Source organism: Macaca mulatta, chromosome 20, assembly GCF_049350105.2.
Source record: "Macaca mulatta isolate MMU2019108-1 chromosome 20, T2T-MMU8v2.0, whole genome shotgun sequence".
NCBI lineage: Eukaryota > Metazoa > Chordata > Mammalia > Primates > Cercopithecidae > Macaca > Macaca mulatta.
In genome coordinates, this window is record NC_133425.1 from 79,855,628 (window position 1) to 79,870,605 (window position 14,978).

The 14,978-nt window shown below is 53.6% G+C and overlaps 1 protein-coding gene and 1 long non-coding RNA gene across 16 annotated transcripts in view; both read right to left on the bottom strand.

Moving 5' to 3' along the window:
- MEAK7 (MTOR associated protein, eak-7 homolog) overlaps positions 1-5,474 on the bottom strand; it is a 30,126-nt gene extending 24,652 nt beyond the window's left edge. For 5 of the 15 annotated variants that reach the window (XR_001441842.3, XR_013412266.1, XR_013412267.1 and 2 more), the window contains exon 1: positions 5,421-5,474. Coding sequence is in view for 2 of the 15 variants with exons in the window: in XM_077987013.1 (XP_077843139.1) it covers positions 432-499 (68 nt within the window). In the remaining 13 variants the exon portion in view is untranslated. Of the gene's footprint in view, positions 1-427; positions 2,257-2,376; positions 2,483-5,250 lie in introns of those variants that run through there. The other 10 variants (XM_077987018.1, XM_077987014.1, XM_077987020.1 and 7 more) reach the window with 6 other exon arrangements.
- Positions 5,475-5,539: 65 nt separating this feature from the next.
- On the bottom strand, positions 5,540-9,525 carry LOC144338277 (uncharacterized). The gene is made up of 2 exons (XR_013412268.1): positions 9,338-9,525; positions 5,540-5,752 (listed from the first exon to the last, which is right to left on the bottom strand). It is a non-coding gene; the product is annotated as an uncharacterized LOC144338277 (long non-coding RNA).
- Between the last annotated feature and the right edge of the window lie 5,453 nt (positions 9,526-14,978).

The window sequence follows — 14,978 nt, forward strand, 5'->3', positions numbered from 1 at the left end:
GTCTACTTCCTGTCCCAGTGCATTTCTGTATTCTGGGTGTTTCATATAAATGAAATTATATGGCTGGGCGCGGTGGCTCACACCTGTAATCCCAGCACTTTGGGAGGCCAAGGCAAGAGAATCACTCGAGCCCAGGAGTTTAAGACCAGCCTGAGCAACATAGCAAGACCTCACCTCTACTAAAAATGTAAAAATTAGCCAGGCACAGTGGCATGTGCTTACAGTCCCAGCTGCTCTAAAGGCTGAGGTGGGAGGATCGCGTGAGCACAGGAGGTCAAGGTTGTAGTGAGCTATGATCGTGCCACTGCACTCCAGCCTGGGTAAAAGGGCAAGACCCCATCTCTAAAAAAATAATAAATGGAATTATATGATATGTGGCCCTTTATGATTGTCTCCTTTCATTTAGCATCACGTTTTTGAGGCCCACCTACGTTGTGGCGTGGGTCAGCATTCCACTTTTTATGGCTGATGAGTATTTCGTTGTATGGATGGGCCACATTTTGCCTGTCAATCATGAGCTGATGGACGCGGGGGCTGTTTCCACCTTCCGGCTATTATGAATAGTGCTGCAATGAACATCTGAGTACCTCAGTCCCTCTGTTCCAATTTCCAGTGTCGACACCTAGAGGTGGACTTGCTGGGTCACATGGTAATTCTATGTTTAACATTGTGAGGGGCCGCCAGAGTGCTCCCCACTTTATATTCCCATCAGCAAAGCATGAGCTTCCAGTCTCACCACACCCCCACTAAAGCGAGTTATTTCTCCGCCTTTTATATGACAGCCATCCTTGCAGCGCATGGGCGTTTGACAGGCCTCACTGCTCATGTGCCCCCTGCACAGGAAGTCTCCAGTGGGGGGCTCCTTGGAAGGGGATGGAGGTGCACTTTGCAGAGACAGGCTGGAAACAGGGGCTTACCCGACCCTGTTTGGGGCTCTCACCCATGCCCCATCTGATCTCACCGCTTCTACTGCTCAACTTTCGCAGCAGGAGGAGAGCCCAGAAGGAAAACCTCCAGCCGGGAAGCAATGTCCAGCGGCAAAGGGCTGTCCCCAGCTCCAAGACAGAGGGCCTGCGCCGGCTGACCCAACTCCGAGACAGAGGGGCCGCGCCGGCTGACCCGGCTCCCAGACAGAGGGGTTGCGCCGGCTGAGTCTGGGCGCTGCAAGGACACAGCCCAAGCAGCCAAAACAAAGCAGACCCACCCTCTGCTTCAACTCTAAGAGGCTGCAAGGTGGGCCACACCACCTCCTGAAGTCAGGAGTTCCAAACGAGGTTGGCGTGAAATCCCGTCTCCACTAAAAATACAAAAAATTAGCCAGGCGTGGTGCTGTGCACCTGTAATCCCAGCTACTTGGGAGGCTGAGGCAGGAGAATTGGTTGAACCCACGTGGCAGAAGTTGCAGTGAGCCAAGATCACGCCACTGCACATCAGCCTGGGCAGCGAGTGAGACTCGTCTCAAAAAAAAGAAAAAAAAAAAGAGAGAGGAAACAGAGACAAGGGCATTGGGACGGGTGTGGCCTGGGGATATAACAAGAAGAGTCAAGAGTGGAAAAGGTCCCAAAGGTCACATTCCAGCTGGGTCTTCAGAGACTCACAGGTGGCTCACCAGGAAGTGGGAACAGCATGCAAGGGGCACAGGCAAGAGCGTAGGGAGATGAGGGAGGAACTCCGGGCACGTGGGGGAGGGCAGCAGAGGGCTGCAGCACAAGGGGCCCTGGCCTGACTCCACCCAGCCCCTCACTTCCGTCCCACTGCAACTCTCCCTTTCCGCCAGAAACAGGCTCCCCCACTGTGGTCGGAGAACAGTAGCAGGGTGCAGACTGGCCAGCCCCCACCGTCCCCAGACGGCTGGGAGAAAGGTGCAGGGCTGGGCAAGTGCCAACAGGCAGGACAGGAGCCCAGAAATGCACAGAAGCGGCGCAAACCAGGGCAGGCCCAGGAGATACAGGAAAGGCTTGGACGAAGAGCCAGGCTGGCAACGCCAGTTTTTCAAGCACGAGAGAGGAGGGTGTGTGAGAGCCCCCCAGTAGGAACCCCAGGGCTGGTGCCAGTGAGGTGGGAAGGTGGGCAGCCCCTAAGAACACAGCGCTGTCCCCAGCACTGCCATTCTTAGTGCCTGCAGAGTGCTGGTGAAGGGACACATCTCAGAATGGCTCAAGGACAGCCTGTCTCCTTTGAGAGCCCTGTGCCAGGCAAGATAAAGAAATGGCAATGGTTGGCCGGGCACAGTGGTTCACGCCTGTAATCCCAGCACTTTGGGAGGCCGAGGCGGGCAGATCACCTGGGGTCAGGAGTTTGAGATCAGCCTGACCAACATGGAGAAACCCCATCTCTACTAAAAATACAAAATTAGCCAGGTGTGGTAGCACATGCCTGTAATTCCAGCTACTCAGGAGGCTGAGGCAGGAGAATCGCTTGAACCCGGGAGGCGGAGGTTGCAGCAAGTCAAGATCGTGCCATTGCACACCAGCCTGGGCAACTGCATCTCAAAAAAAAAGAAAAGAAAAGAAAAAAGAAAAAAAGAAATGGCAATGATACAAAGTGTTCCACAGTTCATCCATCCTCACGCCTCAATCTCTTTCATCAGGCCAGACATCTAATTAATTTGGAGGAGGACATGAAGGCCTTTAATGCATTCTTCTCTCTCTAAATCCAAGTTCCTGAGCTTTCAGTCCCTGGCAAGTTTTCTTGGTGTCATGGGACTTTCAGAGTACACCTTGGTACATGGGGTGGCCTCTTCCCTGCCAAGTTGTGTATAACACAACCCTACATTGGCCGCGAGACTTCTGTGGGTTCCCTTGTATCAAGTTCTCCTAAAGCACAAGGCACGCCGGGCGCGGTGGCTCACGTGTAATCCCAGCACTTTGGGAGGCCAAGGTGGGTGGATCACCTGAGGCTGGGAGTTCGAGACTAGCCTGACCAACATGGAGAAACCCCATCTCTACCAAAAATACACAAGTAGCCGGGTGTGGTGGTGCATGCCTGTAATCCCAGCTACTTGGGAGGCTGAGGCAGGAGAATCACTTGAACCCGGAGGGCAGAGGTTGTGGGGAGCTGAGATCATGCCATTGCACTGCAGCCTGGGCAACAAGAGTGAAACTCTGTCTGAAAAAAAAAAAAAAGGACAATGCACGCTGGTGCTGAGAGCGCACGTCAAGGTTGCTTATACCAGTGGAGCTCAACTGGGGGCAGTTTTGTCCCCCAGAGGACATTTGGCAATGACTGGAAAAGCATGTGGTTGTCACAACTGGGGAGGGGAGGGGAGTGCCGCTGGCATCTAGCAGGCAGAGGCCAGGTATGCTGCTAAAAATCCTACAGTGCACAGGATGGCCTCACAACAAGGAAGTGTCCGTGTCAGACATCAGTAGGGATAAAGGTAAGAAAACCTGGCTTCTGAGGATGTGGGGCAGTGGAACAAAATGGAAGCCAGGTGCAGTGGCTCAAGCCTATAATCCCAGAACTTTGGGAGGATCATTTGAGGCCAGGAGTTTGAGACCAGCCTGGGCAACACAGTGAGACTTCGTCTCTGCCAAAAATACAAAACTTAGCCAGGTGTGGTGGCGTGTGCCTGTAGTGTCAGCTATTCAGGAGGCTGAGGTGGGAAGATCCTTGAACCCGGAGGCAGAGGTCACAGTGAGCCAAGATGACAACACTGCACTCCAGCCTAAGTGACAGAGCGAGACCCTGTCTCAAAAAAATAAAAACAAAAGTCTCAGCAGCCCATAATAAGTGACAAAGACTTTTTGGTTGACCAGACCTTAGTCAGGCTCCTAGGCCCATCTGTGTCCTTCTGTGTAAAATCTGGCTTTAGCAAAAAAAAAAAAAAAAAAAAAAAAAAAAACCACCCATCCTTGATATTTGATCACCATTATCTGTTCACTTGCAATCTAACCAGGTTTAAAGCTTAGGTCAGGGATATCCAATCTTTCAGCTTCCCTGGGGCACACTGGAAGAACTGTCTTGGGCCACACATAAAACCCACTAACACTAATGATAACTGATAAGCTCATATATCTACATATATGGCAAAAAAAATCTCATGTTTTAAGAAAGCTTATGAATTTGAGTTGGGTGTCATTCAAAGCCATCTTGGGCCACATACGGCCCACAGGTTGGACGAGCTTGCTCTAGGTGATGTCTGATCACCCTGGCCTGCCTTCAGTAAGAATCTGTTAGGTCAGCTTACCCAGAATCCACCTTACCGCCCTGATGTTTCCTTAGTCATTTTCCATCCACCGATCCCCACCCTGCTCCCTGGGTTTCCCACTTGCCCATGCTATACTCAGAGTTGAGCCCAATCTCTCTCCTTCACTACAAAATCCCATTGCTGTGGTCCCTACACCCATTGCAATGGTCTTGAATAATTAATGTGCTTTTAATAAGCATCATTAAGTAATTTATTTAACATAAGATTGAGAAGATTAAATACGGTAACCCAGGGCATTTGATCTGCTTACTGGAGGTCAGAGACAGAATAATGGGCCCAAGACAACAGAGAATGGCTCCTTGAGTTCTTGTCTTGGAACAAGAGAAACTGCCCTGCTCGGAAGGAACAGAAGGTTGCTGTGCCTCTGTGATGGAGGGGTGGACAAGGGCCGATTGTCTGCAGGATGGCCCCCATCGTTCCCACTAGTATCCTAGGAGTGGCTCAGTCACCTCCTGCTCAGAGCTTCTCCAACAGGCTGTTACATAGCTGCTTCCCACCCTGTCTCCCAAGCCCCAACTCTCTACTCCAAGGGCCCCGCATCTCTAGAGCCACACAAGGGGCCCTCTGTACCCCTACAAGCTGGGGAGATTCCAACTGCCTCATCAGGACAGGCTTCAAAGTCCTGCCTGTGTCTCAGAGCCCAGAGGCTCTTGTGCAAAGGGGCAGCTCGAGTCTGGGCAAGGAGTTCCAGTGGGCCAGAAGGTGACCTGTACTGCGCAGGCCACCTACAAGGCCTGGGAACAGTTATTAGCTCACTGTCCTAGAAAAGCCCAGACGGGTGTGGTCAGAATACAAGAAGGAAGACACTCTCCACACACACTTCAGTGTCTACCCCAGACTGGTCTCCTCTGCGGAGGCACCGCTCCCTTTCCACGTCCACACAGGCTCTGAATGCCCCTTCAACACGGCTGGCCTTGACCCTTGGGGAGACACCTCCCCACCCTCTTACCTTGACCACATGAATAGCAGGAGGTGCAGGGTGATTCTGATCCCCCCAGGAGACCCTCCCTCCATCCTTCCCAGCTGTCCCTACCCCTCACCTCCCTGCAGCCTTCACCTCTCCCTCCCCCGACCCGATGGCCTGGAGAGGCGTGGGAGGCCAGGGAGGGGCAGGGCCCAGGCCTACTCTGGACCCGCTGCTCCAGTCCCCACCTCAGCTGGGCCTGTGCCTCCGGGTCAGCTCACCGCGGCCCTCAGCCCAGGTACCTACCCTGCCGGGCTTCCTGGTGCTGTCCTGTCTGGTCCGATCCAGCATCCACGGGTTCCTCTCAGGAGCCGCCCCTTCCCCGTTGCCAGGCAACACTGCTGAGGGGCAGTCATTTGCCCCAATCGTGGAAGCAGAGGTGTGGGGCGGAACCCAATGGAGGAGTCAGCCAATGGAGACGCCCCTCACAGGGAATGGGCGAGGAGGCGGGGCCGCGGTCTGCGGGAGGAGCGGCTGCAGGCCCGGGAATCCGGTCCAGCTGCGTGCTTACCCAGGCGCCGCCTGGAGAGGGTGGCCGATGACTCAGGCCCGGCAGCGCCTAGGGCCAGCAGTGGTACCTGGGGAGAAGGGGTGTCTGGGCTGGGCGCTGGAGCGGAGCAGCCAGCATGTGGGAGATCCTGGGGGAGAGGCTGAGCTTGGGGGTGAAGACACCCTGGGGGAGTAGAGTGGCCCATGTGGACACAGCCGAGAGGAGGCGGGACTCTCCCCGTAGAGGCCTCCACAGTACAGCCTCATGGGCCCCAGGCAACTGCCCCCCGACTCCCCGGCCTGCTGGTCCTGGCCTGGAGCCTTGGGACCGCCTCCGCTCGGGCCTCCCCTCTGCCGGCTGCCCCTGCCTCGCTCTTCCCTGGCACCAGGTCCTTCCCGGCAGCCATCAGGCGCCAGCTCCACAGCCTGGCTAAACAGACTCCCTCCACCCCACGTGCCCCGCTTCAGCCGGTTCCTCTTCACTCCAAGACGTCTGAACCTGTCACCCTACTTCTTCAGCTCGTTCCTTCCCAAACCCTGCGAAACCTAGTCCCGGGGGCCTGGTCACTACATCCAAGGGGCGCTTTGGGTCCCCGCAGGCAGCGTTTGGCGCTTGGTGATCGTGCTCTCAGAGCTCTCTCGTGGGCGCCCCGGCACCCATTCCTGGCCCTGGCTCGCTCGCTGTCGCTGGTGGTCTTCCCTGGGCCCTTCTGGCCTCTGCTCTGGAGTTTCTCGGCTTCTCTCTACTCTCTCCACCCCACGCATCCTCCCTGGGGGCCACCTTCCTGCAGATTCAGCTCCCACATGTCCGCGGTACCGGGTCCCTCCCCTGCACGACCTGCTGGTTTTCCAGCCTGGAAAACTGTGACCTCGCCCCCAGCACCGCACACTTATCAGGTATCTGCACGAGGCTGTTTCACCAGGGCCTCAAAACTCAGCCTCTTTCCTCCAGAACTGAGTTTACCTCCTGCCTTGGTGCATCATCTCCCCCTCCACAGCCTGAGTCAGAGACCCGGAGTCACTGTGGACGCAGCCTCCCCACTCTCTCTCCCCATGCCTGAGTGCTCACATCCGACTTCTAGGATGTGCCCTCCATCCGCCCGCTCCCCTCCACGTCCCCAGGACTCCCAGGCTGGAGGGCAGTAATGGCCTCCTTCCTTCCTGCAGCTCATCCCCCACAGTGGGACTCTAAAAATCCACCTGGTGAGGCAGGCAGACTGCTTGAGCTCAGGAGTTGGAGACCAGCCTGGGTAACATGACAAAACCCCATCCCTACAAAAAAAAAAAAAAAAAAAAAAAAAACTAGCTGGTTGGGGTAGTGCACACCTGTAGTCCCAGCTACTCAAGAGACTGAGGAGGGAGGATCATGTGACCCTGGAAGGTTGAGGCTGCAGTGAACTGTGACTGTGCCACTGCATTCCAGCCTGGGTGACACAGTGAGGCCCTTTTCTTAAAACCGCAACAACAAAAATCCAGCTGACCACTCATCAAGCTGGAATAACAGGCTCAGATAAAACCAGCCGCAAAGTTAACAAGGAACCTTGGTTTTCAAGGACACGCTGCAGCAGTTATCGCATGTCACAAATCACTGATTTTCAAGAACTTTGCTATCTGAAATCCTATCAGGAAGAAGCAAACAGCCTGCTCCTCCCTGGAGGGTGTAAATCACTTTGATACGGAAGCAGCTTGGGTTTCCAACCTGGAGGAAGAGCCCCAAACAGTCCACTTCCCGGCTCAGTATTCCATAACTATCATGACCTGGGGGCCCCCCAAAAAACAGGAGCCTCTTTGCAGACCAGGCCTGATGCTGCCTGCCTCCCACCTAGCCTTGTTCTGAGCCTATCAGAAGCCTGCCTCATCTACACCTGTGATCCCAGCACTTTGGGAGGCAAAGGCGGGTGGATCACCTGAGGTCAGGAGTTCAAGACCAGCCTGGCCAACATGGTGAAACCCTGTCTCTACTAAAAATACAAAAATTAGCCAGGCATGGTGACAGGCACCTGTAATCCCAGCACTTCGGGAGGCTGAGGCGGGTGGATTACCTGAGGTCTGGAGTTCTAGACCAGCCTGGTAAAACCAGGTGAAACCCAGTCTCTTCTTAAAGTGCAAAATTAGCTGGGCATAGTGGTGGGTGCCTGTAGTCCCAGCTACTCAGGAGGCTGAGGCAGGAGAATCACTTGAACCTGGAGGTGGAGGTTATAGTGAGCTGAGATGGCGCCACTGCACTCCAGCCTGGGCAACATGACAAGACTCGGTCTCAAAAAAAAAAAAAAAAAAGGGCTGCCTCATCTAAACCTCACCTGAGCTCCACCCTTCTACAAGATCCTAGGAACACTCTCTTTACCTGTGTCCCTTGAGCTGCCCAGGGTTCCCTGGGGCCACAGATGAACAGGCCTGACTGTCAGACTACAGGCTCCAAGCTGGTGGTATCAGGCTAGTTGGGCTGGCACAACTGTAAGACCACTGGGCAGCATTTGTCTCTACAGTTTGTGAATACGTACTGCACACCTACTACGTGCCAAGCGCTATGCCAGGCAGTGGTGACCCAGCACCAACAGCCTCTGACCTCCGCATGCTCCACCTCTAGCACTCAGTCCCCACTTGCCGAAGAAATGGGGCATGACGGGTACATTGAGGGGAGAGGGATGGTTAGGGAGGGGGTGGCTGTGGATTAGATAAGGAAAAAAAACAAGGACATTGGAAGGGTTGAGGGTGAGGGTACCAGCCAAGCAAGAGGTGGGATTTAAAGATACAAACAGGAACCTCGATGCTTGAAAAGAACTCCGGGGCCATCTGAATATTTTCCTTTCTTGCGTCAAGGGTCTGCTGCCTTTCCAAGCCTTTTCATCAGAATCCAGCACCACCCTCCCAACACCCCTGGAGGGGAGGCATTGCTCCCGTCATCAAAACAGTGGGCTTCCGAGAAGTGACTTTTCCAGGGACACACAGCTAGAGTGTGGGGACTCTGGGCCCCAAGTCTGAGTCGGGGGCTCTTCCTGGTGCGGCACACTCGCTGCTGTGGAAGTAACCTGGTTTGATCAATCTGCGGCCATTTCTATGGAGTGGGAGGATGGAGCCTCTGGTTTTCAAAGACCTCATGGGGTCAGCCCTCAGTGGGCATTGTACTTGCAGGTGGAACCCAAGACGCCCCAGGGAAGAACTCACTTCAGTAATGAGAGTACGTACAGGCTGTCCTCTAGCCCATAGGTGCCAGTTGACAGGGACTCCATGAAGCCACTACACTGTAAGGTGATGGTGGCACAGGGCTTCATAGCTGCTGTGAGGAAGTGGTGGGGAAGAGTCTTTACCCTCTGCCTCCTCCCTCTCCCCCTCCAATAGGTGGCCGGCCTGGACCACCCCTGGCCTCCCACCTCCACGGCTGCCTCCCTCGCTGCCTGCCGCTCTCCAACTCAGTCACTAGAGTGACAGAAAATCACATTACCCCACTTCTGAAAGCCCTTCAAAGGCTTCTTGCCATGGTTCACAAGGTCTTGCCTAACTTCTAATCTCACCTGCCACCCGATTTCTAATCTCACTGGTGGGGGCAAGGGTGATTTCCTCCGGCCCTTCTGCCGGCACTCAAGAGAAGCCTTTCTTCCTGACTCCTCCCTGGGCGGGGCACCGCCAGATTGTAGCCCGGCCCTACCCTTCTCACCTTCCAGGTTTGGGCTCACCTCGAGCTCTGCCGGGAGGCCTGCCTCCACCACACTCAGGCCTCCCTGCCTGTCTGCTTCCTGCTTGCGCTTCCCTGATTGGCTTTTGTGGCCCTCGCTGCTCTCCGCCATTGTTGTATTTTGCTGTGTTTTTTCCTCTTCTCCCCCCCACACTCCCAGAATGCAGGCTCCTAGTAAACACACCTGCCAGCTTTGCCTTAATACAGAGCCAAGTGCCTGGCACCTGGTGGGTGCCAATAAATATCTGTTGCAAGAAGGAAAGGATAGGGTGGCCGCTTGCAGTGATGTCATTTTGACTCCCGCCTGATTATGCAACAGCAGCGCCAGCACCTGCCAAGAAGAGCTCCGCACTGAGCGTAGCCGTGCTCAGCCGGTGAATTCCAGCCAACGACGGGAAGGCTGGCGTCTCAGCCGGCCACCCTGATTCAGGGACACAGGATGACAGCACCTGTCGTGTGCCCACCCAGCTGTGCCAGCCTTTGGGGAGCTCCCTGGCTCCAACATCAGCTGATCAGGGCTGGATGGACTGCCCATCATGGTGTCCTCACCTCCTGCCAACCAGATATCCTTTTTTTTTTTTTTTTTTTTTGGAGACAGAGTCTCACTCTGTCGCCCAGGCTGGAGTGCAGTGGTGCGATCTCAGCTTGCTGCAACCTACACCTCCCGGGTTCAAGTGATTCTTCTGCCTCAGCCTCCCAATTAGGTGGGATCACAGGCACCCGCCACCACACCCGGCTAATTTTTGTATTTTTAGTAGAGACGGGGTTTCACCATATTGGCCAGGCTGGTCTCAAACTCCTGACCTCAGGTGATCTGCCTGCCTCGGCCTCCCAAAGTGCTGGGATTACAGGGGTGAGCCACCGCACCTGGCCGGACACCTCTTAGTGTTTAAACTGCAACAAAAATAGAAGGCATTCTGCCTGAGGGCAGCAGGCCTGGCTGGTGACAGTGCACAAGGTAGGGCCCCTCACCAAGAAATTGCTCTGACATCCAAGGCCGATGTCCCAGGAGAAGCAGCCCCACAGACTAACGCATCTAGAGCCAGGGTACCCCCAGCCCTGGATGCCAATGACACAAGAGTAGCCCCGGCTCTTCACCTCGGTTTCTTCGAGTTAGGTGCCTGTCACCTACAGCCAAGGCGCCTGATGCCCAAGACACATGGGCCTTTAGACATGCAGGACTGGACCGTTTCCAGCCTTCACACCCCTGTACTTCCTGCACACATCTTTTTCAGTGCCATCCAAGGCAGTGGCATTTTTGACAGAGCAACAGTTTTTTGTAGGCTGAGGCACACCAAGGATGGACAGCAGTGGTAGCCTCTCAGGTGCAGGCACTAGGGGCCCGCAGGAGCAAACAGGAGCCGATGTGCCAACCTAGGCAACATAGTGAGACCCCATCTCTACAAAAAATCAAAAACTTGGCTGGGTGTGGTATGGCACACCCGTAGTCCCAGCTACTCAGGGAGCTGAGGCAGGAGGATTGCTTGACCCTGGGAGGTCGAGGCTGCAGTGAACCGTGATTACACCACTGCACTCCAGCCTGGGCAGGAGAGTGAGATCCTGTAAAAAAAAAGAAAAAGAAAAAGAAAAGAAAAAGAAAAGAAAAAGAAGAGAAAAAGAAGAGAAAAAGAAAAGAAAAGAAAAGAAAAGAAAAGAAAAGAAAAGAAAAGAAAAGAAAAAAAGACGAAACAAAATCCCCCAGAAAACCAAAGAAAACCACAAGAGCAAATGCAGAGCGGCGTGGCACTGTTTGAGCGCTACCGAGGTGGCGCCACCTCGTGGCCAAAGCCTCCAGAAACGGCCTACACTCCAATCTGCCCACCTGCCTGCTTGGAAAGTTACTGTGTTTCTGTTTTTGATGGAGTTTCGCTCTTGTTGCCCAGGCTGGAGCGCAATGGTGCAATCTCGGCTTACTGCAACCTCCACCTCCCAGGTTCAAGCGATTCTCCTGTCTCAGCCTCCCGAGTAGCTGGGATGACAGGCATGCACCACCACACCCGTCTAATCTTTGTATTTTTTAGTAGAGAGGGGGGGTTTCACCATGTTGGCCAGGCTGGTCTCGAACTCCTGACCTTAGGTGATCCACTCGCCTTAGCCTCCCAAAGTGCTGGGATTACAGGCATGAGTCACCGCACCTGGCTATTCTCAGTTTTTTTTAAATAAGAGATTTATATTACTTGACATTTTGCATATAAAGTCAGACTATCTTTTTTAAAAATACACATCATGCTATTTCAACCAGCTGCTGCTCCCTGGGATGTCCATGGGCTGTCCAGCTGTCCCCTGGGCACCAGTTTCTGTTTTTTTATGCTGGCTTTGGGCATTGAACCCTCCTTGGCTCCCAGGGGTCCTGACCAGGCTGGTGCTGCCATCCACAGCAGTGCCTCTGCTAGCGACAGCCCTGACCAATTTTCCAAGTCCACCTTTGACACCTCCACAGAAGGACTGAGCCACTGCCAGACCCCCATTGCGGCTGAGCCTCCACTCTCTCTTCCCCATGCGCTCCTTGCCCTTGACTCCCCATCTCTGGAACCCCAAAGTTTGGGCTGCATGGGCCACCTTCTGGACCAGGCTGTTAGGAGGCCACCACCAAGCAGCAAACACAGGAGCAGCTGTGCCCCCGGAAGGCGCCACCAGCAGCCTCCAGCAGTACTCGGTGGGGGGACAATGATCCATCTGTGCCGTGAGCATGGAGCCGGGAGCCACGCTGGCCTGTGCGGCAGGGGAAGTCGGGTTCATTTTATTGAACTTATTCTCATTTTCAGTTTGAATGGCCCCTTGTGGCGGGCAGTTATTGTACTGTGCAGTGCTTGCTGGACCACATGCAACATTTCAAAGTCAAAAATCAAAAATAAATGTACGGCTCACACACCAGTATGGCTAACGTTTTTATTTTGTTTTTGAGACAGGGTCTTGTTCTGTCGCCCAGTCTGGAGCACAGTGGTGCAATCACAGCTCAGCTCACTGCAACCTTGACCTCCCAGGCTCAAGCCATCCTCCCACCTCAGCCTCCTAAGTAGCTAGAACCACCGGTGCACCCCACCACACCAGATTATTTTTATTTTTTGTAGAGATGAGGCCTCACGATGTTGCCCAGGCCGGTCTTGAACTCCTGGCCTCAAGCGATCCTCCCACCTTGACCTCCCAGAGTGTTGGGATTACAGGCATGAGCCACCATGCCTGGCCTAAGAGGGCTAAAGTTTTTAAAATAACAAGTGTTGGAGAGGAAGTAGTTCTCTCCTCCTGCACTGCTGGTGAAACGGTGCCAAAGTTAAACAGAGTTAGCATAGGACCAGCGGTCCCACGCCTAGATACACACACCACAAATCTGAAAACCTGGATTCAAACACACACTAGTACATGGATGTTCAAGCAGCACTGTTCACAAGCCGAAAGTGGAAAAAAGATAAAAGTCCATCTGAAGAATGGATAAACAAGATATGGTACATCCACACAATGGAATATTATTTGGCAATTTAAAACAAGGAATGAACCACTGACATGTTACAACGTGGATAATCCTTGAAAATCTGATGTTACAGCCGGGTGCAGTGGCTCACGCCTGTAATGCCAGCACTTTGGGAGGCCGAGGCAGGTGAATCACCTGAGGTCAGGAGTTTGAGACCAGTCTGGCCAACATGCTGAAACCCTGTCTCTACTAAAAATACAAAAATTAGTCGGGTGTGGTGGCAGGCGCCTGTAATGTTAGCTACTCAAGAGGCTGAGACATGAGAATCGCTTGAACCCAGGAGGCAGAGGTTGCAGTGAGCCAAGATCATGCCACTGCACTCCAGCCTGGGTGAGAGTAAGACTGTCTCCAAAAAAAAAAAAAAAAAAAAAAAAAATCTGATGTTACATGAAAGCAGTCAGACACAAAGGACCACGTATTGTAGCTTTGATGTAAAATGTCCAGAAAAGACAAATTTAGAGAAAGTAGATTGTGGTTGCCAGGGCTAGAGCACGAGGAATGAGGAGTGATTGCTAATAATGGCTCTGGGGTCTCCTTCAGGTGTAATAAAAATATTTTGGAACTAGACAGAGGCAATAGTGAACGTATTATCCTCATAGTCATGGAATTATACACCTCAAAATGCTTAATTTTGTGCGATGGGAATTATACTAAGTTTTTTGGGTTTTTTTGTTTTTGTGTTTTAAGGAAAGTGCACACTCGTTCGAGGCCTCACATAGATGGTGGTGAAAGGGTCAAGGCTGTGGAGACCTGCTAGTGGGCCGAGTTCCATTTCCCCTCAGAGCGAGTGCAGGGTCAGCCTCTCAGGGCTGGGGGGCCTCAGTGGCCCCCCTCAAAGAGCTCCAGCCAATGGCCATGTCACACATGAGGCAGTTGAGGGGCCAGGGCAGCAGAGCAAGGTCTGTTTCCAGGAACTGACTGCCCTGCCTCCCAGCAGGTCAGAGGTGGACATCTGGGACAGGTGGCCACAGCAGCCTGTAGACATCGCGGAAGGAGACCTTCCGCAGAGCACCAGGAGCCCAGCAGTGAGGGGCTGTGGGGCCAGGGCCCAGGGTGAACCAGGAGGGGGAAAGGCCAGGCATTGCCCAGCTGAGGGCTACAGCAGGCACAGCCTGGCAGCAGAGTCTCAAAGGACACACACACACAAGTGACCACAAGCTCAAAGTCAACTTGAAACACAGGCCACAGATCGCCTGAAGCCAGCTTACCCCTGTGGGACGCTGAACAGCCCCCAAAGACGTCCACGCCCTAATCCCCAGAACCTGCGCATATGTTACCTGACACGGCAAGAGGGACTTCGCAGATGTGACTAAGTTAAGGACTCTGAAATGAGGCGATTATCCCGGATTATCCAGGTGGGCCCCAGGCAATCACAGCAATCCTAATGGGGGAAGACAGGAGGCTCAGGGTCGGGAGGAGACGTGATGGAAGCAGGGAAGCAGTAGGAGGGGGAGGCACTGGACAGTGCCACGCTACCGCCCTGAAGATGGAAGAGGGGAGGGAATCTCCTCTAGAGCCTCTAGAGAGGATGCCATGCTGCTGACCCCTTGATTTTAGGCTTCTGACTGCAGGACTGTAAGACACATTAATGTCTTCAGCCACTGAGTTTTTGGGTAATTTGTTACAGCACCAATGGGAAGCCAACATCTCACCCCAATGGGCAAGTGAAAACTTTCTGTGCCCTCCCCCTCCTTCCGAGCCAAAAGGGGGTCACAAATCAGGCACTCAGACAACAATAATAAAAATATAGGTAACCAGGTGCAGTGGCTCACACCTGTAATTGCAGCACTTTGGGAGGCCGAGGTGAGAGGATTCCAAGGTCAGGAGTTCAAAACCAGCCTGGCCAATATGGTGAAACCCCGTCTCTACTAAAATACAAAAATTAGGCAGGCGTGGTGATGCACTCCTACAATCCCAGCTACTCAGGAGGCTGAAGAAGGAGAATCGCTTAAACCCGGGAGGCAGAGCTTGCAGTGAGCCAAGATCATGACACTGCACTCCAGCCTGAGTGACAGAGCCAGACTGTCTCAAAAAAAAAAAAAAAAAAAATTAGAGGATGGTGGCAGGGTACAGTGGCTCACGCCTATAATCCCAATGCTTTGGGAGGCCAAGGTAGGAGGATTGCTTTAGTCCAGAAGTTCTAGACCAGTCTGGAAAACATATCGAGACCTTG